General features: G+C 49.2%; 1 protein-coding gene across 1 annotated transcript in view; it reads left to right on the forward strand.

The window, feature by feature from the left end:
• The window catches only part of agxt2 (alanine--glyoxylate aminotransferase 2), a gene marked incomplete at its 5' end in the record, with an annotated part of 71,316 nt that overhangs the window by 31,034 nt on the left and 13,964 nt on the right, over window positions 1-26,318 (forward strand). The window contains 2 exon segments of the mRNA XM_067979800.1: window positions 7,405-7,537; window positions 24,533-24,621. Of these exon segments, the coding sequence (XP_067835901.1) occupies window positions 7,405-7,537; window positions 24,533-24,621 (222 nt within the window).

Below are 26,318 nucleotides of genomic sequence, written 5' to 3' on the forward strand. Positions count from 1 at the left end.
GAGCAAGTATGTCTTTATTTTGTATCAAATATTTTGTATCTGTCTTCACAGTAGAAGACACAAAAAGCATACCAGAAATAGTGGGGAACCAAAGGGTAATTGAGAGTGAGGATCTTAAAACAATTAATATCAGTAGAGAAAAAGTACTGGAGATATTATTGGGACTAAAAGCCGATAAATCCCCCGGACCTGATGGCCGACATCCGAGGGTTCTAAAAGAGGTGGCTGCAGAGATAGTGGATGCATCGGTTATGATCTTCCAAAATTCTCTAGATTCTGGAACGGTCCCAGTGGATTGGAAGGAAGCAAATGTAACCCTGCTGTTCAAGGGAGGGAGAGAGAAAACAGGGAACTACAGGCCAGTCAGTCTGACATCAGTACTTGGGAAAATGCTGGAATCCATTATTAAGGAAGTGATAACAGGGCACTTAGAAAATCATAATATGATTAGGCAGAGTCAACATGGTTTTATGGAAGGGAAATCGTGTTTGACAAATTTATTAGAGTTTTTTGAGGATGTAACGAGCAGGGTAGATAAAGGAGAACCAGTGGATGTTGTATATTTGGATTTTCAAAAGGCATTTGATAAGGTGCCACATTAACGGTTGTTACACAAGGTAAGGGCTCATGGGGTTGGGGGTAATGTATTAGCATGGATAGAGGATTGGTTAAAGGACAGAAAACAGAGAGTAGGAATAAACGGGTCATTCTCAGGTTGGCAGGCTGTAACTAGTGGGGTGCCACAAGGATCAGTGCTTGGGCCTCAGCTATTTACAATCTATATTAATGACTTAGATGAAGGGACCGAGTGTAATGTATCCAAGTTTGCTGATGATACAAAGCTAGCTGGGAAAGTAAGCTGTGAGGAGGGCAGAGAGGGCTCGATATTACTGGGGAGGCAGGATGGCAACTGGGGGGGGGGAAGTGATTGGGCGCGTGGGTAACCCGCCCATTAAAATCTCTCCGTTCCCCATGCGATCGCGGGTTAACGTGGATTCCGGGTTTGCTGTCGGAAAGCTGCGCAGCGGGCGGACTGCGCACCCGCATCACAGGCTGTCAGCTGGAGGAGCCCTATTTAAAGGGGCAGTCCTCCAATGGCTGCTCCTGGAGTAAACACCCACACAGCACAATGGAGCAGCCCAAGGGGAAAGGCTGCTCTGAGATTCAGTGATGCCTCACTCCAGGTCCTACTGATGGGGTGAGGAGGAGGAGGAGGGATGTCTCCTACCTGGCGGACGGGAGGAAGTGGCCTGCCTCTGCCACCAAAAAGGCCTGGCTCGAGGTGGCAGAGGAGGTCACCAGCAGCAGTAACATTAACGGCACCTGGATCCAGTGCAGGAAACGTTTCAATGACCTAACCAGGTCTGTCAAAGTGAGTACACTGATTCTCCTACATTCCGTCTTCCACATCACCGCCCCCACCCCACAACTCTTTCTGCACCGCCAACACTACTCTATCACATCACTCCTCACACCCACTCAAAGCTCATCCTCAACTTACTTGCACGTCCTCAGCACTTCCTCACCTCCCCATTACTCACCCCACCACGACCACTCAACCCAATCCTCATAAAATGTTATGGCTCTGTCTCATACTCACCCTCTGATGCATCTCTTTCACGGTCAGCCTCACCCAAACCAATGCATTCATCGGTTGGCCACGTCACCATCACTCACTCACGTGTCTGTACTTTCTCCCCTTATAGGAGTAGAGACCCCAGAATGCACGGGAGAGGGCGAGGACTGGAGGGGGGGCGCAACAGATCGTCGTCCTCACAGACGTGGAGCAGGAGGCGCTGGAGCTGAGCCGCACCCTCGAGTGCTGTCCGTCGGGGACGCCGAGACTGGCACCCGACAAACGTCTGGTGACAGAACTTTAACATTCAGCACACACAGTATGAATTGATGTTAACATGCCTTGCCATCTTCAGCACCTCAGTATGCTCATCGCAACATGACCCATCTGTGATGATGCTTAACATAGCCTTCTGTTCTCTTACAGGGCCTTCAGCGACTGCTGTGACGGCAGAGGGCGATTCCTCAGAGGACCTGCCGGCCTCTGAGGGGGCACCGTCACGTCTGAGCAAGCCAGTGCAGATACACACACCTCGGTGGGTCCCAGTCCGCAGTTAGTTGGGGTCGCACATGGTGAGTTACCACACGTGTGAGCACGAGCAGACACTGGAGGCAGGGGCAGCTGTGGAGAGTCCGTGTTGGTGGGAGCACTCCTTTCCAGGCTCTGCTCAGTTGGACACAGATGCTGAACCCTGGGGACCATCCTTTAAAAGGGGAATGATCGAAGGACAGCAGCACATTTGCGAGGTGCTGGAACAGGTGCCACGCGCACTCTCCACAATCGCGCAGAGGATGGAGGAGTCCAACTCCTGCATGAGTGGAATGGTGGCACAGGTACAGGAGGGCATTTCTGAGATACTGTCACAGGGACTTGAGGGCATCTCTGAGATACTGTCACAGGGACTTGAGGGAATCTCTGAGATAGTGTCACAGGAACGTGAGGGAATCTCTGAGATACTGTCACAGGGACTTGAGGGAATCTCTGAGATAGTGTCACAGGGACATGAGGGCATCTCTGAGATACTGTCACAGGGACATGAGGGCATCTCTGAGATACTGTCACAGGGACTTGAGGGCATCTCTGAGATAGTGTCACAGGGACATGAGGGCATCTCTGAGATACTGTCACAGGGACTTGAGGGCATCTCTGAGATAGTGTCACAGGGACATGAGGGAATCTCTGAGATACTGTCACAGGGACTTGAGGGCATCTCTGAGATAGTGTCACGGGTAAGTGCGGGAATGTCTGTGATGGAGGGAAGACTAGCCTCCATTGAGCTTCAAGCACGGCTCACAAATGAGCTCATTCAGGCCCTGACAACGGCCGTTCGGACTCAGGGTGAGCAACATTCTGCCGCCTTAAACAGGCTGACAGATACACTAGCACTGACCTGACAAGGCTTCACACATATCCTCCAAACTGTCGTCCAGCAGAGCGGTAGGAGTGGTGTGGGCCTGGCCCAGGAGAGGGATGATGGCGAAAGGGGACATGGAAGTGGGGACGCCACTCAAGGTGCTCCCATGTCTCACCCGTTGCCCCCCCTCTCAACCAGTACCAACAATGCTGCCTCCTCTCCAGGTGGCCGCTTCTGCCCCTGCACAGGTGCAGGTGGAGCAGTCTTTGGAGGGGCCCTCACGGGCACCAAAACCCAGAGGACGTCGGCTCAAAGCATCTAATCGGTCAGGGCATGAACAAGAGCAACCTGCCACTACCTCTGCTGCAGCCACAGGGGAAGCACCATGTCGGAGTAGAAGGAAGAGAAAGGCAAAAGATTTGTGATCACGAAGGGGATGCACAAGGGTGTTTGACGGTTGGTCATGTTTTTTATTTATATTTGATTTTTGTTAAACTCACATTAAATATTATCATTCTCTCACCACTACTGCCACGTCTTGGCCATTCTTGACTGGCTTGTGTAATAAGGCCCTTTCATGAGGTTCACCATGAACACCCACACTTGATGCCACCCATTGGGTCTCTCTACAGTGAGTGTAGAAACATAGAAAATAGGAGCAGGAGTAGGCCATTCGGCCCTTTGAGCCTGCTCTGCCAATCAATATGATCATGGCTGATCCTCTATCTCAATACCATATTCCCGCTCTCTCCCCATACCCCTTGATGCCATTTGTGTCTAGAAATCTATCCAGCTCCTTCTTAAATATATTCAGTGACTTGGCCTCCACTGCCTTCTGTGGTAGAGAATTCCACAGGTTCACCACCCTCTGAGTGAAGAAATTTCTCCTCATCTCAGTCCTAAATGTCCTATCCCGTATCCTGAGACTGTGACCCCTCGTTCTGGACCCCCCAGCCAGGGGAAAGATCCTCCCTGAATCCAGTCTGTCTAGCCCTGTCAGAATTTTATATGTTTCAATGAGATCCCCTCTCATTCTTCTAAATTCGAGTGAATACAGGCCGAGTCGACCCAATCTCTCCTCATACAACAGTCCTGCCATCCCAGGAATCAGTCTGGTGAACCTTCGTTGCACTCCCTCTATGGCAAGTATATCCTTTCTTAGGTAAGGAGACCAAAACTGCACACAATACTCCAGGTGTGGCCTCACCAAGGCCCTGTATAACTGCAGTAAGACATCTTTGTCCACACTCCCCGTGCTAACACTCCCCGTGCGGTGCCCACACTCCCCGTGCCCACACTCCCAGTGCCCACACTCCCAGTGCGGTGCCCACACTCCCAGTGCCCACACTCCCTGTGCGGTGCCCACACTCCCCGTGCCCACACTCCCCGTGCCCACACTCTCCATGCTCACACTCCCCGTGTGGTGCCCACTCTCCCCATGCCCACACTCCCCGTGCGGTGCCCACACTCCCCGTGCCCACACTCCCCATGCCCACACTCCCCGTGCAGTGCCCACACTCCCCATGCCCACACTCCCCGTGCCCACACTCCCCATGCCCACACTCCCCGTGCAGTGCCCACACTCCCCGTGCCCACACTCCCCGTGCCCACACTCTCCATGCTCACACTCCCCGTGTGGTGCCCACTCTCCCCATGCCCACACTCCCCGTGCGGTGCCCACACTCCCCGTGCCCACACTCCCCATGCTCACACTCCCCGTGCAGTGCCCACTATCCCCATGCCCACACTCCCCATGCGGTGCCCACACTCCCTGTGCCCACACTCCCCGTGTCCACACTATCTGTGCGGTGCCCACACTCCCCGTGCCCACACTCCCCATGCTCACACTCCCCGTGCAGTGCCCACTATCCCCATGCCCACACTCCCCATGCGGTGCCCACACTCCCTGTGCCCACACTCCCCGTGTCCACACTATCTGTGCGGTGCCCACACTCCCCGTGCCCACAATCTCCATGCCCGCACTCCCCGTGCTCACACTCCCCGTGCGGTGCCCACACTCCCCGTGCTCACACTCCCCGTGTCCACACTATCTGTGCGGTGCCCACACTCCCCGTGCCCACACTCCCCATGCTCACACTCCCCGTGCAGTGCCCACTATCCCCATGCCCACACTCCCCATGCGGTGCCCACACTCCCTGTGCCCACACTCCCCGTGTCCACACTATCTGTGCGGTGCCCACACTCCCCGTGCCCACACTCTCCATGCCCGCACTCCCCGTGCTCACACTCCCCGTGCGGTGCCCACACTCCCCGTGCCCACACTCCCCGTGCTCACACTCCCCGTGCAGTGCCCACTATCCCCATGCCCACACTCCCCGTGCGGTGCCCGCACTCCCCGTGCCCACACTCCCCGTGTCCACACTCCCTGTGCCCACACTCCCCGTGCGGTGCCCACACTCCCTGTGCCCACACTCCCCGTGCGGTGCCCACACTCCCCCCCCCCCCCCCCCCTGCCCTCCGCCCCCCCCCTCCCCCCCCCCCCCCCCGGAGCTGCCTCTGTTTCACCCGTCCCAAATATTTAAATGACCTGGGGATTTGGGACAGGGTCACGAGGAGGTCACAGTGGCAGGATCCTGACTCCTTGCACCTCTGCCGCACGTTGAGGAATTTCTCGTTCATGTTTGGGGGATGAGTTTTAAAAACTGCTGGAAGGGGGAGTGGGATTCATTGCAGAGATCTTTCAAAGAGCTAGCACAGGCACGAGGGACAGAATGGCCTCCTCCTGTGCTGTAAAATTCTTTGTTGTTCCTTTTTCTTTCCACTGACTGCTTCAATGGACCTCCCTTTTACACTAAGCCCCGATGTTTAACCTGCGTCCTCCTCGAGTCTGACCTTCACACGCTGCGAGGGCCAATAGTCTCATCATTTCAGAGTTTCTCTCTTTCCAGAAGTTTCCCTTCCCGTCCCCCAGAGCTGGGGTTGGTCACACGTTGTCAACGGCCTGTGGGATGAGCTGCCTCATTGGTTTGTGTGGCCTGTCACAGTCTCCACTCGCTGTAATCTGATCCTGTCCTTTGAGTCAGAAGGTCCTGGGTTCGAGTCCCAATGGAGCACAAAATCTAGACCGACACTCTGCGTGCAGTACTGAGGGAGCACTGCACTGTCGGAGGGTCAGTACTGAGGGAGCGCTGCACTGTCGGAGGGTCAGTACTGAGGGAGCGCTGCACTGTCGGAGGGTCAGTACTGAGGGAGCGCTGCACTGTCGGAGGGTCAGTACTGAGGGAGCACTGCACTGTCGGAGGGTCAGTACTGAGGGAGCACTGCACTGTCGGAGGGTCAGTACTGAGGGAGTGCCTCACTGTCGGAGGGGCCATCTTTCGGATGAGATATTAAACTGAGGCCCCGCCTGCCCCTCTCTGGTGGATATAACAGATCACACCCACTATTTGAAGAAGAGCAGGGGGGAGTGCTCCCTGGTGTCCTGGTCAATATTTATCCCTCAACCAACAGCAACATTTGACCTTTGCCCCTACTTGTGCCTGTCTGCGCCGTACACCATTCTGAGGTCAGGGGTGAGGGGGACGACCCTCTGTGGCTCTCTGCCGATGGGAGGAGGGTGGTGAGGGGCCGGGGCTGGCGAGAGCTTGCACTGACCGCAGGCCTTCCATTTGTCGGTGGACAGAGTGTGCCGGTGGGACTGGGTGGCTCAGGGCCCAGGGTCGATTGTAACCCCGGGGGGGTTGAGATTATAACCCCCGGGCCTCGCTTATATACCCTGAAACTGACCCCTGCCCAAAGCTGGGGGGAGTGAGTGGTGGGGGGAGGGGGTGGAAGGTCACGGGGGTGGAAGGTCACGGGGGGGGGAGGGGGTGGAAGGTCACGGGGGGGGAGGGGGTGGAAGGTCACGGGGGGGGAGGGGGTGGAAGGTCACGGGGGGGGGGGAGGGGCTGAAGCCCAGGGCGGGAGGTGCCTTGGGAACGGAATATAGAAGGTTAAAGGGGAGATTCGATTGAGGTATTTAGGATTTTGAAAGGAATTGATAGGGTAGATAGAGAGAAACATTTTTCGCTGGTGGGGGAGTCTAAGACAAGGAGACATAACCTTAAAATCAGAGCCAGGCCATTCAGGAGAGAAGTTCGGAAACACTTTACACACAAAGGGTGGTAGAAGTGTGGAACTCTCTCCCAACAAAAAGCAGTAGATGTTAGCTCAATTACTAATTTTAAATCTGAGATCAATAGAATTTTGCTCGCCAAGGGTATTATGGGATATGGAGCCACGGATGGAGTTAGGATACAGATCAGCCATTGAATGGCGGAACAGGCTCGAGGGGCTGAATGGCCTCCTCCTGTTCTTGTGTACCCCAGCAATGGTAAGTGAGGAAGGGGAGGGGGGGGTCGGAAATCGGCAAGGGTGGGCGGGGGGATTAAAGTCGACCCCTCTCTCATTCTACACATTCCAATGTTGGTGATGTCAGTATGACCCATGACCCCGTGTGATGTCCTTCTCACAGGTTCAAACCGGATTTGGGCGACTGGGGAGCCATTACTGGGGGTTCCAGGCACACGGTGTGACGCCGGATATAGTGACCATGGCCAAGGGGATCGGGAACGGGTTTCCGATGGCGGCTGTAATTACCACACCAGGTGAGTGATGGTCAGCCAGAGTTACAGAGTTCCATTCCTGAACCCCGCCATGTCTCACCTGTAATACATCGAATAACGGCTCATCTCTCCCGGCAAGCGAGACCCCCCCGATTGCCCACAGGACCCGAGTCCATAGAACCCCCCATATCCCCCCCTGGTGCCCCCAATACCCCCTCCCCCCCGATCACTGTACCCTGGGGCCAACACTCGACTCCTCGATGGAACTCATGGCCTCTCTCCTAGGTGGAATTTCCCAGGGCAGTCCATAAACCCCTCCCCCCACTGTCATACCCCCTTGATGTAGGGAGGGACGGGCCAATGTCTGCCCACGGACCATCGCCAACCAGAATTTAAAGGGCCAGTACAATCAGGATAACCGGCTTCCTGCCCCTCCCCCTGCGTGGTAAACAGGCTCCCTCCAGAAATGACCCCAGTGCTCGATTTGCCTTTTTTATGGTCTTATTAATCTGCGTCGCTACTTTTAGTGATGTGTATCTGTACCCCTAGATCCCTTTGCACCTTCTCTCCCATTTTAGACTATTATCCAAGCAGTAGGTGGCCTCCTTATTCTTCCTATCAAAATGTACCACCTCACACTTATCATTTGCCAATTACATGCCCATTCTGCAAGTTTATTAATGTCCTCTTGCGTTTTGACACATTCTTCCTTTGTATTAACCACATCCCTCAATTTGGTATCGTCTGCAAATTTTGAAATTATACTTCTGATTCCCAAATCCAAATCGTTAATGTAAATTGTGAACAACAGTGGTCCCATCACCAATCACTTGGAACTCCACTTTCCACCTTTCGTCAGACTGAGCAGCTACCCTGAACCGCTACTCTCTCGTTTCTGTTTTGTAGCCAACTTGCTATCCATTCTGCTACCTGTCCCCTGACTCCACCTGCTCTGACCTTAGTCATGAGTCTACAATGTGGTACGTTATCATCTGGGGACTTGTGCCAAAATTGGGAGAGCTGTCCCACAGACTAGTCAAGCAACAGCCTGACATAGCCATACTCACAGAATCATATCTTTCAGCCAACATCCCAGACTCTTCCATCACCATCCCTGGGTATGTCCTGTCCCACCGGCAGGACAGACCCACCAGAGGTGGCGGTACAGTGATATACAGTCAGGAGGGAGTGGCCCTGGGAGTCCTCAACATTGATTCTGGACCCCATGAAATCTCATGACATCAGGTCAAACATGGGCAAGGAAACCTCCTGCTGATTACAACCTACCGCCCTCCCTCAGCTGATGAATCAGTCCTCCTCCATGTTGAGCACCACTTGGAGGAAGCACTGAGGGTAGCAAGGGCACAGAATGTACTCTGGGTGGGGGACTTCAATGTCCATCACCAAGAGTGGCTCGGTACCACCACGACTGACCGAGCTGGCCGAGTCCTGAAGGACATAGCTGCTAGACTGGGCCTGCGGCAGGTGGTGAGTGAACCAACACGAGGGAGAAACTTACTTGACCTCGTCCTCACCAATCTGCCTATCGCAAACGCATCTGTCCATGACAGTATTGGTAGGAGTGACCACCGCACAGTCCTCGTGGAGACGAAGTCCCGTCTTCGCACTGAGGACACCATCCAACGTGTTGTGTGGCACTACCACCGTGTTAAATCGGATAGATTCAGAACAGATCTAGCAGCTCAAAACTGGGCATCCATGAGGCGCTGTGGGCCATCAGCAGCAGCAGAATTGTATTCCAGCACAATCTGTAACCTCATGGCCCGGCATATTCCTCACTCTACCATTACCAACAAGCCAGGGGATCAACCCTGGTTCAATGAGGAGTGTAGAAGAGCATGCCAGGAGCAGCACCAGGTGTAGCTAAAAATGAGGTGCCAACCTGGTGAAGCTACAACTCAGGACTACTTGCATGCTAAACAGCGGAAGCAACATGCTATAGACAGAGCTAAGCAATTCCATAACCAACGGATCAGATCAAAGCTCTGCAGTCCTGCCACATCCAGTCGTGAATGGTGGTGGACAATTAAACAACTAACGGGAGGAGGAGGCTCTGTAAACATCCCCATCCTCAATGATGGCGGAGTCCAGCACGTGAGTGCAAAAGACAAGGCTGAAGCGTTTGCAACCATCTTCAGCCATAAGTGCCGAGTGGATGATCCATCTCGGCCTCCTCCCAATATCCCCACCATCACGGAAGCCAGTCTTCAGCCAATTCGATTCACTCCACGTGATATCAAGAAACGGCTGAGTGCACTGGATACAGCAAAGGCTATGGGCCCCGACAACATCCCAGCTGTAGTGCTGAAGACTTGTGCTCCAGAACTAGCTGCGCCTCTGGCCAAGCTGTTCCAGTACAGCTACAACACTGGCATCTACCCGACAATGTGGAAAATTGCCCAGGTATGTCCTGTCCACAAAAAGCAGGACAAATCCAATCTGGCCAATTACCGCCCCATCAGTCTACTCTCAATCATCAGCAAAGTGATGGAAGGTGTCGTCGACAGTGCTATCAAGCGGCACTTACTCACCAATAACCTGCTCACCGATGCTCAGTTTGGGTTCCGCCAGGACCACTCGGCTCCACACCTCATTACAGCCTTGGTCCAAACATGGACAAAAGAGCTGAATTCCAGAGGTGAGGTGAGAGTGACTGCCCTTGACATCAAAGCAGCATTTGACCGAGTGTGGCACCAAGTAAAATTGAAGTCAATGGGAATCAGGGGGAAAACTCTCCAGTGGCTGGAGTCATACCTAGCACAAAGGAAGATGGTAGTGATTGTTGGAGGCCAATCATCTCAGCCCCAGGACATTGCTGCAGGAGTTCCTCAGGGCAGTGTCCTAGGCCCAACCATCTTCAGCTGCTTCATCAATGACCTTCCCTCCATCATAAGGTCAGAAATGGGGATGTTCGCTGATTGCACAGTGTTCAGTTCCATTCGCAACCCCTCAGATAATGAAGCAGTCCGTGCCCACATGCAGCAAGACCTGGATAACATCCAGGCTTGTGCTGATAAGTGGCAAGTAACATTCGCACCAGACAAGTGCCAGGCAATGACCATCTGCAACAAGAGAGAGTCTAACCACCTCCCCTTGACATTCAATGGTATTACCATCGCCGAATCCCCCACCATCAACATCCTGGGGCTCACCATTGACCAGAAACTTAACTGGACCAGCCACATAAATACTGTGGCTACAAGAGCAGGTCAGAGGCTGGGTATTCTGCGGCGAGTGACTCACCTCCTGACTCCCCAAAGCCTTTCCACCATCTACAAGGCATAAGTCAGGAGTGTGATGGAATATTCTCCACTTGCCTGGATGAGTGCAGCTCCAACAACACTCAAGAAGCTCGACACCATCCAGGACAAAGCAGCCCGCTTGATTGGTGCCCCATCCACCACCCTAAACATTCATTCCCTTCACCATCGACGCACAGTGTCTGCAGTGTGCACCATCCACAGGATGCACTGCAGCAACTCGCCAAGGCTTCTTCGACAGCACCTCCCAAACCCGTGACCTCTACCACCTAGAAGGACAAGAGCAGCAGGCACATGGGAACAACACCACCTGCACGTTCCCCTCCAAGTCACACACCATCCCGACTTGGAAATATATCGCCGTTCCTTCATCGTCGCTGGGTCAAAATCCTGGAACTCCCTTCCTAACAGTACTGTGGGAGAACCGTCACCACACGGACTGCAGCGGTTCAAGAAGGCGGCTCACCACCACCTTCTCAAGGGCAATTAGGGATGGGCAATAAATGCCGGCCTCGCCAGCGACGCCCACATCCCGTGAACGAATAAAAAATAATCTTATCAAAGGCCATTTGAAAATCCAAATATATTACACCTAATGCATTACTCTTGTCTACTCTTTCTGTCATTTCCTCAAAGAATTCTATAAGATTGGTCGAGCATGACCATTGCTTCTGAAATCCGTGCTGACTATTCTTTATTATATTTTTGGTTTCTAGATATTTTTCTATTACATCTTTGAGTAAAGATTCCATTATCTTTCCTACCACCGACGTTCAGCTAATTGGTCTATAGTCCCCGGGACTTGTTCGATCTCCCTTTTTAAATCTATGAATTTCATTCGCTGTCTGCCAGTCCTCTGGCACTATTGCTTTTCTGATGAATTTTTATATATATGTAATAGTGCCTCTGCTATCTCCTCCCGAACATTTTTTAATATGGACCGATACAATCCATCCGGACCAGGGGTTTTACCCTCTCGAAGTTTGATTAATTTATCAATTATCTCTTGGACTTCTGCTTTTCCTGATATATATTAATGACTTCGACTTGGGTGTACAGGGCACAATTTCAAAATTTGCAGATGACACAAAACTTGGAAGTGTAGTGAACAGTGAGGAGGATAGTGATAGACTTCCAGAGGATATAGACAGACAAAAGAGTTTGCAAAGGATATAGACAGGTTAAGTGAGTGGGCAAGAAGGTGGCAGATGGAGTATAATGTGGGGAAATGTGAGGTTATTCACTTTGGTAGGAAGAATAGAAAAACAGAATATTTTTTAAATGGTGAGAAACTATTAAATGTTGGTGTTCAGAGAGATTTGGATGTCCTTGTATTTGTATCCCTGTAACATGCAGGTACAGCAAGCAATTAGGAAGGCAAATGGTATGTTCGCCTTTATTGCAAGAGGGTTAGAGTACAAGAGTAAGGAAGTCTTACTGCAATTGTACAGGGCTTTGGTGAGACCTCACCTGGAGTACTGTGTACAGTTTTGGTCTCCTTATCTAAGGAAGGATAGACTTGCCTTAGAGGCGGTGCAACGAAGGTTCACTAGATTGATTCCTGGGATGAGAGGGTTGTCCTATGAGGAGAGGTTGAGTAGAATGGGCCTATACTCTCTGGAGTTTAGAAGAATGAGAGGTATATCCTTCCTTAGATAAGGAGACCAAAACTGTACACAGTACTCCAGGTGAGGTCTCACCAAAGCCCTGTACAATTGTAGTAAGACTTCCTTACTCTTGTACTCCAGAATCATAGAAACGTTACAACACAGAAGGAGGCCATTCGGCCCCTCGAGTCCATGCTGGCTCTATGCAAGAGCAATCCAGCTAGTCCCACTCCCCATCCCTTTCCCCGTAGCCCTGCAAATTTTTTCCCTTCAGGTACTTATCCAGTTCCCTTTTGAAGGCCATGATTGAATCTGCCTCCACCACCCCCTCGGGCAGTGCATTCCAGATCCTAACCACTCGCTGTGTACAGAAGATTTTTCCTCATGTCACCTTTGGTTCTTTTGTTAATCATCTCAAGTCTATGTCCTCTGGTTCTTGACCCTTCCACCAATGGGAACAGTTTCTCTCTATCTACTCTGTCTAGACCCTTCATGATTTTGAATACCTCGATCAAATCTCCTCGCGACCTTCTCTGCTCCAAGGAGAACAACCCCAGCTTCTCCAGTCTATCCACGTAACTAAAGCCCCTCATCCCTGGAATCATTCTAGTAAATCTCCTCTGCACCCTCTCTAAGGCCTTCACATCTTTCCTAAAGTGCGGTGCCCAGAACTGGACACAATACTCCAGTTGTGGGCGAACCAGTGTTTTATAAAGGTTCATCATAACGTCCATAGTTTTGTACTCTATAAGAAATAGGAGCAGGAGTCGGCCATTCGGCCCCTCGTGCCTGCTCCACCATTCAATCAGATCATGGCTGAACTTCAACCTCAACTCCACTTTCCCGCCCAATCCCCATATCCCTTGATTCCCCGAGAGTCCAAAAATCTATCGATCTCAGCCTTGAATATACTCAGTGACTCAGCATCCACAGCCCTCTGGGGTAGAGAATTCCAAAGATTCACAACCCTCTGAGTGAAGAAATTCCTCCTCATCTCAGTCCTAAATGGCCGACCCCTTATCCTGAGACTATGCCCCCTAGTTCTAGACTCTCCAGCCAGGGGAAACAATCTCTCAGCATCTACCCTGTCAAGCCCCCTCAGAATCTTATATGTTTCAATGAGATCACCTCTCATTCTTCTAAACTCCAGAGAGTATAGGCCCATTCTACTCAATCTCTCCTCATAGGACAACCCTCTCATCCCAGGAGTTCATCCAGTGAACCTTCATTGTACCACCTCTAAGGCAAGTATATCCTTCCTTAGATAAGGAGACCAAAACTGTACACAGAAATCCAGGTGAGGTCTCACCAAAGCCCTGTACAATTGCAGCAAGACTTCCTTACTCTTGTACTCCAACCCCATTGCAATAAAGGCCAACATGCAATTTGCCTTCCTAATTGCTGTACCTGCATGTTAACTTTCTGTGTTCCTTGTACAAGGACACCCAAGTCTCTCTGAACACCAACATTTAACAGTTTCTCACCATTTAGAAAATATTCTGTTTTTCTATTCTTCCCACCAAAGTGAATAACCTCACATTTCCCCACATTATACTCCATCTGCCACCTTCTTGCCCATTCACTTAACCTGTCTATATCCCTTTGCAGACTCTGTGTCCTCCTCACAGCTTACTTTCCCACCTAGCTTTGTATCGTCAGCAAACTTAGATACATTACACTCGGTCCCTTCATCTCAGTCATTAATATCGATTGTAAATAGCTGAGGCCCAAGCACTGATCCCTGCGGCACCCCACTAGTCACAGCCTGCCAACCTGAGAATCACCCGTTTATCCCCACTCTCTGTTTTCTGTCCTTTAACCAATCCTCTATCAATGCTAATATATTACCCTCAACCTCATGAGCCCTTACCTTGTGTAACAACCTTTTATGTGACACCTTATCAAATGCCTTTTGAAAATCCAAATATACGACACCCACTGGTTCCCCTTTATCTACCCTGCTAGTTACATCCTCAAAAAACTCTAATAAATTTGTCAAACACAATTTCCCTTTCATAAAACCATGTTGACTCTGCCTAATCATATTATGATTTTCTAAGTGCCCTGTTATCACTTCCTTAATAATGGATTCCAGCATTTTCCCGATGACTGATGTCAGGCTAACTGGCCTGTAGTTCCCTGTTTTCTCTCTCCCTCCCTTCTTGAACAGCAGGGTTACATTTGCTTCCTTCCAATCCACTGGGACCGTTCCAGAATCTAGAGAATTTTGGAAGATCATAACCAATGCATCCACTATCTCTGCAGCCACCTCTTTTAGAACCCTCGGATGTCGGCCATCAGGTCCAGGGGATTTGTCGGCTTTTAGTCCCATAGTTTGTCCAGTACTTTTTCTCTAGTGATATTAATTGTTTTAAGTTCCTCACTCTCATTAGACCCTTTGGTTCCCCACTATTTCTGGTATTTTTTTGTATCTTCTACTGTGAAGACAGATACAAAATATTTGTTTAACGTCTCTGCCATTTCCTGATTCCCCATTATAATTTCTCCTGTCTCAGCCTCTAAGGGACCAACGTTTACTTTTGCTACTCTCTTCCTTTTTACATACCTGTAGAAGCTCTTACAATCCGTTTTTATATTTCTTGCTAGTTTACTTTCATATTCTATTTTCACCCTTTTTATCAATTTTTTGGTCGTCCTTTGTTGGTTTCTAAAACTCTCCCAATCCTCAGGCTTATTACATTTCTTGGCAACGTTATAGGCCTTTTGTTTTAATGTAACAGAGTCCCGTGTACACTCGTCTGTGATTGATTCACTCTGTAGATTCCCGTGTACACTCGTCTGTGATTGATTCACTCTGTAGATTCCCGTGTACACTCCTCTGTGATTGATTCACTCTGTAGATTCCCGTGTACACTCCTCTGTGTGATTGATTCACTCTGTAGATTCCCGTGTACACTCCTCTGTGATTGATTCACTCTGGAGATTCCCGTGTACACTCCTCTGTGTGATTGATTCACTCTGTAGATTCCCGTGTACACTCCTCTGTGATTGATTCACTCTGTAGATTCCCGTGTACACTCGTCTGTGATTGATTCACTCTGTAGATTCCCGTGTACACTCCTCTGTGATTGATTCACTCTGTAGATTCCCGTGTACACTCCTCTGTTATTGATTCACTCTGTAGATTCCCGTGCACACTCCTCTGTGTGATTGATTCACTCTGTAGATTCCCGTGTACACTCCTCTGTGTGATTGATTCACTCTGTAGATTCCCGTGTACACTCCTCTGTGTGATTGATTCACTCTGTAGATTCCCGTGTACACTCCTCTGTGATTGATTCACTCTGTAGATTCCCGTGTGCACTCCTCTGTGTGATTGATTCACTCTGTAGATTCCCGTGTACACTCCTCTGTGATTGATTCACTCTGTAGATTCCCGTGTACACTCCTCTGTGATTGATTCACTCTGTAGATTCCCATGTACACTCCTCTGTGATTGATTCACTCTGTAGATTCCCGTGTACACTCCTCTGTGATTGATTCACTCTGTAGATTCCCGTGTACACTCCTCTGTGTGATTGATTCACTCTGTAGATTCCCGTGTACACTCCTCTGTGTGATTGATTCACTCTGTAGATTCCCGTGTACACTCCTCTGTGTGATTGATTCACTCTGTAGATTCCTGTGTACACTCCTCTGTGATTGATTCACTCTGTAGATTCCCGTGTACACTCCTCTGTGATTGATTCACTCTGTAGATTCCCGTGTACACTCCTCTGTGATTGATTCACTCTGTAGAGTCCCGTGTACACTCCTCTGTGATTGATTCACTCTGTAGATTCCCGTGTACACTCCTCTGTGATTGATTCACTCTGTAGATTCCCGTGTACACTCCTCTGTGATAGATTCACTCTGTAGATTCCCGTGTACACTCCTCTGTGTGATTGATTCACTCTGTAGATTCCCGTGTACACTCCTCTGTGTGATTGATTCACTCTGTAGATTCCCGTGTACACTCCTCTGTGATTGATTCACTCTGTAGATTCCCGTGTACACTCCTCTGTGATTGATTCACTCTGCAGATTCCCGTGTACACTCCTCTGTGATTGATTCACTCTGTAGATTCCCGTGTACACTCCTCTGTGTGATTGATTTACTCTGTAGATTCCCGTGTACACTCCTCTGTGATTGATTCACTCTGTAGATTCCCGTGTACACTCCTCTGTGATTGATTCACTCTGTAGATTCCCGTGTACACTCCTCTGTGTGATTGATTCACTCTGTAGATTCCCGTGTACACTCCTCTGTGTGATTGATTCACTCTGTAGATTCCCGTGTACACTCCTCTGTGATTGATTCACTCTGTAGATTCCTGTGTACACTCCTCTGTGTGATTGATTCACTCTGTAGATTCCCGTGTACACTCCTCTGTGATTGATTCACTCTGTAGATTCCCGTGTACACTCCTCTGTGATTGATTCACTCTGTAGATTCCCGTGCACACTCCTCTGTGTGATTGATTCACTCTGTAGATTCCCGTGTACACTCCTCTGTGTGATTGATTCACTCTGTAGATTCCCGTGTACACTCCTCTGTGTGATTGATTCACTCTGTAGATTCCCGTGTACACTCCTCTGTGATAGATTCACTCTGTAGATTCCCGTGTACACTCCTCTGTGATTGATTCACTCTGTAGATTCCCGTGTACACTCCTCTGTGATTGATTCACTCTGTAGATTCCCATGTACACTCCTCTGTGATTGATTCACTCTGTAGATTCCCGTGTACACTCCTCTGTGTGATTGATTCACTCTGTAGATTCCCGTGTACACTCCTCTGTGTGATTGATTCACTCTGTAGATTCCCGTGTACACTCCTCTGTGATAGATTCACTCTGTAGATTCCCGTGTACACTCCTCTGTGTGATTGATTCACTCTGTAGATTCCCGTGTACACTCCTCTGTGATTGATTCACTCTGTAGATTCCCATGTACACTCCTCTGTGATTGATTCACTCTGTAGATTCCCGTGTACACTCCTCTGTGATTGATTCACTCTGTAGATTCCCGTGTACACTCCTCTGTGTGATTGATTCACTCTGTAGATTCCCGTGTACACTCCTCTGTGATTGATTCACTCTGTAGATTCCCGTGTACACTCCTCTGTGTGATTGATTCACTCTGTAGATTCCCGTGTACACTCCTCTGTGATTGATTCACTCTGTAGATTCCCGTGTACACTCCTCTGTGATTGATTCACTCTGTAGATTCCCGTGCACACTCCTCTGTGTGATTGATTCACTCCGTAGATTCCCGTGTACACTCCTCTGTGTGATTGATTCACTCTGTAGATTCCCGTGTACACTCCTCTGTGTGATTGATTCACTCTGTAGATTCCCGTGTACACTCCTCTGTGTGATTGATTCACTCTGTAGATTCCCGTGTACACTCCTCTGTGATTGATTCACTCTGTAGATTCCCGTGTACACTCCTCTGTGATTGATTCACTCTGTAGATTCCCGTGTACACTCCTCTGTGATTGATTCACTCTGCAGATTCCCGTGTACACTCCTCTGTGTGATTGATTCACTCTGTAGATTCCCGTGTACACTCCACTGTGATTGATTCACTCTGTAGATTCCCGTGTACATTCCTCTGTGTGATTGATTCACTCTGTAGATTCCCGTGTACACTCCTCTGTGATTGATTCACTCTGTAGATTCCCATGTACACTCCTCTGTGATTGATTCACTCTGTAGATTCCCGTGTACACTCCTCTGTGTGATTGATTCACTCTGTAGATTCCCGTGTACACTCCTCTGTGTGATTGATTCACTCTGTAGATTCCCGTGTACACTCCTCTGTGTGATTGATTCACTCTGTAGATTCCCGTGCACACTCCTCTGTGTGATTGATTCACTCCGTAGATTCCCGTGTACACTCCTCTGTGTGATTGATTCACTCTGTAGATTCCCGTGTACACTCCTCTGTGTGATTGATTCACTCTGTAGATTCCCGTGTACACTCCTCTGTGTGATTGATTCACTCTGTAGATTCCCGTGTACACTCCTCTGTGATTGATTCACTCTGTAGATTCCCGTGTACACTCCTCTGTGATTGATTCACTCTGTAGATTCCCGTGTACACTCCTCTGTGTGATTGATTCACTCTGTAGATTCCCGTGTACACTCCTCTGTGTGATTGATTCACTCTGTAGATTCCCGTGTACACTCCTCTGTGATTGATTCACTCTGTAGATTCCCGTGTACATTCCTCTGTGTGATTGATTCACTCTGTAGATTCCCGTGTACACTCCTCTGTGATTGATTCACTCTGTAGATTCCCGTGTACACTCCTCTGTGATTGATTCACTCTGTAGATTCCCGTGTACACTCCTCTGTGTGATTGATTCACTCTGCAGATTCCCATGTACACTCCTCTGTGATTGATTCACTCTGTAGATTCCCGTGTACACTCCTCTGTGATTGATTCACTCTGTAGATTCCCGTGTACACTCCTCTGTGTGATTGATTCACTCTGTAGATTCCCGTGTACACTCCTCTGTGTGATTGATTCACTCTGTAGATTCCCGTGTACACTCCTCTGTGTGATTGATTCACTCTGTAGATTCCCGTGTACACTCCTCTGTGATTGATTCACTCTGTAGATTCCCGTGTACACTCCTCTGTGATTGATTCACTCTGTAGATTCCCGTGTACACTCCTCTGTGTGATTGATTCACTCTGTAGATTCCCGTGTACACTCCTCTGTGATTGATTCACTCTGTAGATTCCCGTGTACACTCCTCTGTGATTGATTCACTCTGTAGATTCCCGTGTACACTCCTCTGTGTGATTGATTCACTCTGTAGATTCCCGTGTACACTCCTCTGTGATTGATTCACTCTGTAGATTCCCGTGTACACTCCTCTGTGTGATTGATTCACTCTGTAGATTCCCGTGTACACTCCTCTGTGTGATTGATTCACTCTGTAGATTCCCGTGTACACTCCTCTGTGTGATTGATTCACTCTGTAGATTCCCGTGTACACTCCTCTGTGATTGATTCACTCTGTAGATTCCCGTGTGCACTCCTCTGTGTGATTGATTCACTATGTAGATTCCCGTGTACACTCCTCTGTGATTGATTCACTCTGTAGATTCCCATGTACACTCCTCTGTGATTGATTCACTCTGTAGATTCCCGTGTACACTCCTCTGTGATTGATTCACTCTGTAGATTCCCGTGTACACTCCTCTGTGTGATTGATTCACTCTGTAGATTCCCGTGTACACTCCTCTGTGTGATTGATTCACTCTGTAGATTCCCGTGTACACTCCTCTGTGTGATTGATTCACTCTGTAGATTCCCGTGTACACTCCTCTGTGATTGATTCACTCTGTAGATTCCCGTGTACACTCCTCTGTGTGATTGATTCACTCTGTAGATTCCCGTGTACACTCCTCTGTGATTGATTCACTCTGTAGATTCCCATGTACACTCCTCTGTGATTGATTCACTCTGTAGATTCCCGTGTACACTCCTCTGTGATTGATTCACTCTGTAGATTCCCGTGTACACTCCTCTGTGTGATTGATTCACTCTGTAGATTCCCGTGTACACTCCTCTGTGTGATTGATTCACTCTGTAGATTCCCGTGTACACTCCTCTGTGATTGATTCACTCTGTAGATTCCCGTGTACACTCCTCTGTGTGATTGATTCACTCTGTAGATTCCCGTGTACACTCCTCTGTGATTGATTCACTCTGTAGATTCCCGTGTACACTCCTCTGTGATTGATTCACTCTGTAGATTCCCGTGTACACTCCTCTGTGTGATTGATTCACTCTGTAGATTCCCGTGTACACTCCTCTGTGATTGATTCACTCCGTAGATTCCCGTGTACACTCCTCTGTGTGATTGATTCACTCTGTAGATTCCCGTGTACACTCCTCTGTGTGATTGATTCACTCTGTAGATTCCCGTGTACACTCCTCTGTGTGATTGATTCACTCTGTAGATTCCCGTGTACACTCCTCTGTGATTGATTCACTCTGTAGATTCCCATGTACACTCCTCTGTGATTGATTCACTCTGTAGATTCCCGTGTACACTCCTCTGTGATTGATTCACTCTGTAGATTCCCGTGTACACTCCTCTGTGATTGATTCACTCTGTAGATTCCCGTGTACACTCCTCTGTGTGATTGATTCACTCTGTAGATTCCCGTGTACACTCCTCTGTGATTGATTCACTCCGTAGATTCCCGTGTACACTCCTCTGTGTGATTGATTCACTCTGTAGATTCCCGTGTACACTCCTCTGTGTGATTGATTCACTCTGTAGATTCCCGTGTACACTCCTCTGTGTGATTGATTCACTCTGTAGATTCCCGTGTACACTCCTCTGTGATTGATTCACTCTGTAGATTCCCATGTACACTCCTCTGTGATTGATTCACTCTGTAGATTCCCGTGTACACTCCTCTGTGATTGATTCACTCTGTAGATTCCCGTGTACACTCCTCTGTGATTGATTCACTCTGTAGATTCCCGTGTACACTCCTCTGTGTGATTGATTCACTCTGTAGATTCCCGTGTACACTCCTCTGTGATTGATTCACTCTGTAGATTCCCGTGTACACTCCTCTGTGTGATTGATTCACTCTGTAGATTCCCGTGTACACTCCTCTGTGATTGATTCACTCTGTAGATTCCCGTGTACACTCCTCTGTGTGATTGATTCACTCTGTAGATTCCCGTGTACACTCCTCTGTGATTGATTCACTCTGTAGATTCCCGTGTACACTCCTCTGTGATTGATTCACTCTGTAGATTCCCGTGTACACTCCTCTGTGATTGATTCACTCTGTAGATTCCCGTGTACACTCCTCTGTGATTGATTCACTCTGTAGATTCCCGTGTACACTCGTCTGTGATTGATTCACTCTGTAGATTCCCGTGTACACTCCTCTGTGATTGATTCACTCTGTAGATTCCCGTGTACACTCCTCTGTTATTGATTCACTCTGTAGATTCCCGTGCACACTCCTCTGTGTGATTGATTCACTCTGTAGATTCCCGTGTACACTCCTCTGTGTGATTGATTCACTCTGTAGATTCCCGTGTACGCTCCTCTGTGATTGATTCACTCTGTAGATTCCCGTGTACACTCCTCTGTGTGATTGATTCACTCTGTAGATTCCCGTGCACACTCCTCTGTGTGATTGATTCACTCTGTAGATTCCCGTGTACACTCCTCTGTGATTGATTCACTCTGTAGATTCCCATGTACACTCCTCTGTGATTGATTCACTCTGTAGATTCCCGTGTACACTCCTCTGTGATTGATTCACTCTGTAGATTCCCGTGTACACTCCTCTGTTATTGATTCACTCTGTAGATTCCCGTGCACACTCCTCTGTGTGATTGATTCACTCTGTAGATTCCCGTGTACACTCCTCTGTGTGATTGATTCACTCTGTAGATTCCCGTGTACACTCCTCTGTGTGATTGATTCACTCTGTAGATTCCCGTGTACACTCCTCTGTGATTGATTCACTCTGTAGATTCCCATGTACACTCCTCTGTGATTGATTCACTCTGTAGATTCCCGTGTACACTCCTCTGTGATTGATTCACTCTGTAGATTCCCGTGTACACTCCTCTGTGTGATTGATTCACTCTGTAGATTCCCGTGTACACTCCTCTGTGTGATTGATTCACTCTGTAGATTCCCGTGTACACTCCTCTGTGTGATTGATTCACTCTGTAGATTCCTGTGTACACTCCTCTGTGTGATTGATTCACTCTGTAGATTCCCGTGTACACTCCTCTGTGATTGATTCACTCTGTAGAGTCCCGTGTACACTCCTCTGTGATTGATTCACTCTGTAGATTCCCGTGTACACTCCTCTGTGATTGATTCACTCTGTAGATTCCCGTGTACACTCCTCTGTGATAGATTCACTCTGTAGATTCCCGTGTACACTCCTCTGTGTGATTGATTCACTCTGTAGATTCCCGTGTACACTCCTCTGTGATTGATTCACTCTGTAGATTCCCGTGTACACTCCTCTGTGATTGATTCACTCTGTAGATTCCCGTGTACACTCCTCTGTGTGATTGATTCACTCTGTAGATTCCCGTGTACACTCCTCTGTGTGATTGATTCACTCTGTAGATTCCCGTGTACACTCCTCTGTGATTGATTCACTCTGTAGATTCCCGTGTACACTCCTCTGTGTGATTGATTCACTCTGTAGATTCCCGTGTACACTCCTCTGTGTGATTGATTCACTCTGTAGATTCCCGTGTACACTCCTCTGTGATTGATTCACTCTGTAGATTCCCGTGTACACTCCTCTGTGATTGATTCACTCTGTAGATTCCCGTGTACACTCCTCTGTGATTGATTCACTCTGTAGATTCCCGTGTACACTCCTCTGTGTGATTGATTCACTCTGTAGATTCCTGTGTACACTCCTCTGTGTGATTGATTCACTCTGTAGATTCCCGTGCACACTCCTCTGTGTGATTGATTCACTCTGTAGATTCCCGTGTACACTCCTCTGTGTGATTGATTCACTCTGTAGATTCCCGTGTACACTCCTCTGTGTGATTGATTCACTCTGTAGATTCCCGTGTACACTCCTCTGTGATTGATTCACTCTGTAGATTCCCGTGTATACTCCTCTGTGATTGATTCACTCTGTAGATTCCCGTGTACACTCCTCTGTGATTGATTCACTCTGTAGATTCCCGTGTATACTCCTCTGTGATTGATTCACTCTGTAGATTCCCGTGTACACTCCTCTGTGATTGATTCACTCTGTAGATTCCCGTGTACACTCCTCTGTGATTGATTCACTCTGTAGATTCCCGTGTACACTCCTCTGTGTGATTGATTCACTCTGTAGATTCCCGTGTACACTCCTCTGTGTGATTGATTCACTCTGTAGATTCCCGTGTACACTCCTCTGTGTGATTGATTCACTCTGTAGATTCCCGTGTACACTCCTCTGTGTGATTGATTCACTCTGTAGATTCCCGTGTACACTCCTCTGTGTGATTGATTCACTCTGTAGATTCCTGTGTACACTCCTCTGTGTGATTGATTCACTCTGTAGATTCCCGTGTACACTCCTCTGTGTGATTGATTCACTCTGTAGATTCCCGTGTACACTCCTCTGTGTGATTGATTCACTCTGTAGATTCCCGTGTACACTCCTCTGTGATTGATTCACTCTGTAGATTCCCGTGTACACTCCTCTGTGATTGATTCACTCTGTAGATTCCCGTGTACACTCCTCTGTGATTGATTCACTCTGTAGATTCCCGTGTACACTCCTCTGTGATTGATTCACTCTGTAGATTCCCGTGTACACTCCTCTGTGTGATTGATTCACTCTGTAGATTCCCGTGTACACTCCTCTGTGTGATTGATTCACTCTGTAGATTCCCGTGTACACTCCTCTCTGTGATTGATTCACTCTGTAGATTCCCGTGTACACTCCTCTGTGATTGATTCACTCTGTAGATTCCCGTGTACACTCCTCTGTGATTGATTCACTCTGTAGATTCCCGTGTACACTCCTCTGTGTGATTGATTCACTCTGTAGATTCCCGTGTACACTCCTCTGTGTGATTGATTCACTCTGTAGATTCCCGTGTACACTCCTCTGTGTGATTGATTCACTCTGTAGATTCCCGTGTACACTCCTCTGTGTGATTGATTCACTCTGTAGATTCCCGTGTACACTCCTCTGTGATTGATTCACTCTGTAGATTCCCGTGTACACTCCTCTGTGATTGATTCACTCTGTAGATTCCCGTGTACACTCCTCTGTGTGATTGATTCACTCTGTAGATTCCCGTGTACACTCCTCTGTGATTGATTCACTCTGTAGATTCCCGTGTACACTCCTCTGTGATTGATTCACTCTGTAGATTCCCGTGTACACTCCTCTGTGATTGATTCACTCTGTAGATTCCCGTGTACACTCCTCTGTGTGATTGATTCACTCTGTAGATTCCCATGAACACTCCTCTGTGATTGATTCACTCTGTAGATTCCCGTGTACACTCCTCTGTGTGATTGATTCACTCTGTAGATTCCTGTGTATACTCTGCAGGACGAGCCCCCGTCACTTCGCCCTAAATCTCTGTTCCTCTGACGGTGTTTTACAGATATTGCTGCTTCCATGTCTGAGGCGTTGAGTTTCAACACATTTGGAGGAAATCCAATAGCCTGTGCAATCGGCTCTGCAGTGCTCGAGGTGAGAGGCTCAATGGGATGGAGAGGATGGTTCACACTGACCGTGTACCCTGACTGTACACACTGACCGTGTACCCTGACTGTACGCACTGACCGTGTACACTGACCGTGTACCCTGACTGTACACACTGACCGTGTACCCTGACTGTACACACTGACCGTGTACCCTGACTGTACGCACTGACCGTGTACACTGACCGTGTACCCTGACTGTACACACTGACCGTGTACCCTGACTGTACGCACTGACCGTGTACCCTGACTGTACGCACTGACCGTGTACCCTCACTGTACGCACTGACCGTGTACCCTGACTGTACGCACCGACCATGTACACTGACTGTACGCACTGACCGTGTACCCTGACTGTACGCACTGAAGGTGTACCCTGACTGTACGCACTGACCGTGTACCCTGACTGTACGCACTGACGGTGTACCCGGACTGTACGCACTGACCGTGTACCAGGACTGTACGCACTGACGGTGTACCCGGACTGTACACACTGACCGTGTACCCGGACTGTACACACTGACCGTGTACCCTGACTGTACGCACTGACCGTGTACCCTGACTGTACGCACTGACCGTGTACCCTGACTGTACGCACTGACCGTGTACCCTGACTGTACGCACTGACCGTGTACCCCGACTGTACGCACTGACCGTGTACACTGACTGTACGCACTGACCGTGTACCCTGACTGTACGCACTGAAGGTGTACCCTGACTGTACGCACTGACCGTGTACCCTGACTGTACGCACTGACCGTGTACCCGGACTGTACACACTGACCGTGTACCCGGACTGTACGCACTGACGGTGTACCCTGACTGTACGCACTGACCGTGTACCCGGACTGTACGCACTGACCGTGTACCCGGACTGTACGCACTGACCGTGTACCCGGACTGTACGCACTGACCGTGTACCCTGACTGTACGCACTGACCGTGTACCCTGACTGTACGCACTGACCGTGTACCCTGACTGTACGCACTGACCGTGTACACTGACTGTACGCACTGACCGTGTACCCTGACTGTACACACTGACCGTGTACCCCGACTGTGGTTGTTGGAGGCCAATCATCTCAGCCCCAGGACATTGCTGCAGGAGTTCCTCAGGGCAGTGTCCTAGGCCCAACCATCTTCAGCTGCTTCATCAATGACCTTCCCCCCATCATAAGGTCAGAAATGGGGATGTTCGCTGATGACTGCACAGTGTTCAGTTGCATTCGCAACCCCTCAAATAATGAAGCAGTCCGAGCCCGCATGCAGCAAGACCTGGACAACATCCAGGCTCGGGCTGATAAGTGGCAAGTAACATTCGCGCCAGACAAGTGCCAGGCAATGACCATCTCCAACAAGAGAGGGTCTAACCACCTCCCCTTGACATTCAACGGCATTACCATCGCCGAATCCCCCACCATCAACATCCTGGGGATCACCATTGACCAGAAACTTAACTGGACCAGCCTTATAAATACTGTGGCTACAAGAGCAGGTCAGAGGCTGGGTATTCTGCGGCGAGTGACTCACCTCCTGACTCCCCAAAGCCTTTCCACCATCTACAAGGCACAAGTCAGGAGTGTGATGGAATACTCTCCACTTGCCTGGATGAGTGCAGCTCCAACAACACTCAAGAAGCTCGACACCATCCAGGACAAAGCAGCCCGCTTGATTGGCACCCCATCCA

Source organism: Heptranchias perlo, unplaced genomic scaffold, assembly GCF_035084215.1.
Source record: "Heptranchias perlo isolate sHepPer1 unplaced genomic scaffold, sHepPer1.hap1 HAP1_SCAFFOLD_510, whole genome shotgun sequence".
Classification (NCBI taxonomy): Eukaryota; Metazoa; Chordata; class Chondrichthyes; order Hexanchiformes; family Hexanchidae; genus Heptranchias; species Heptranchias perlo.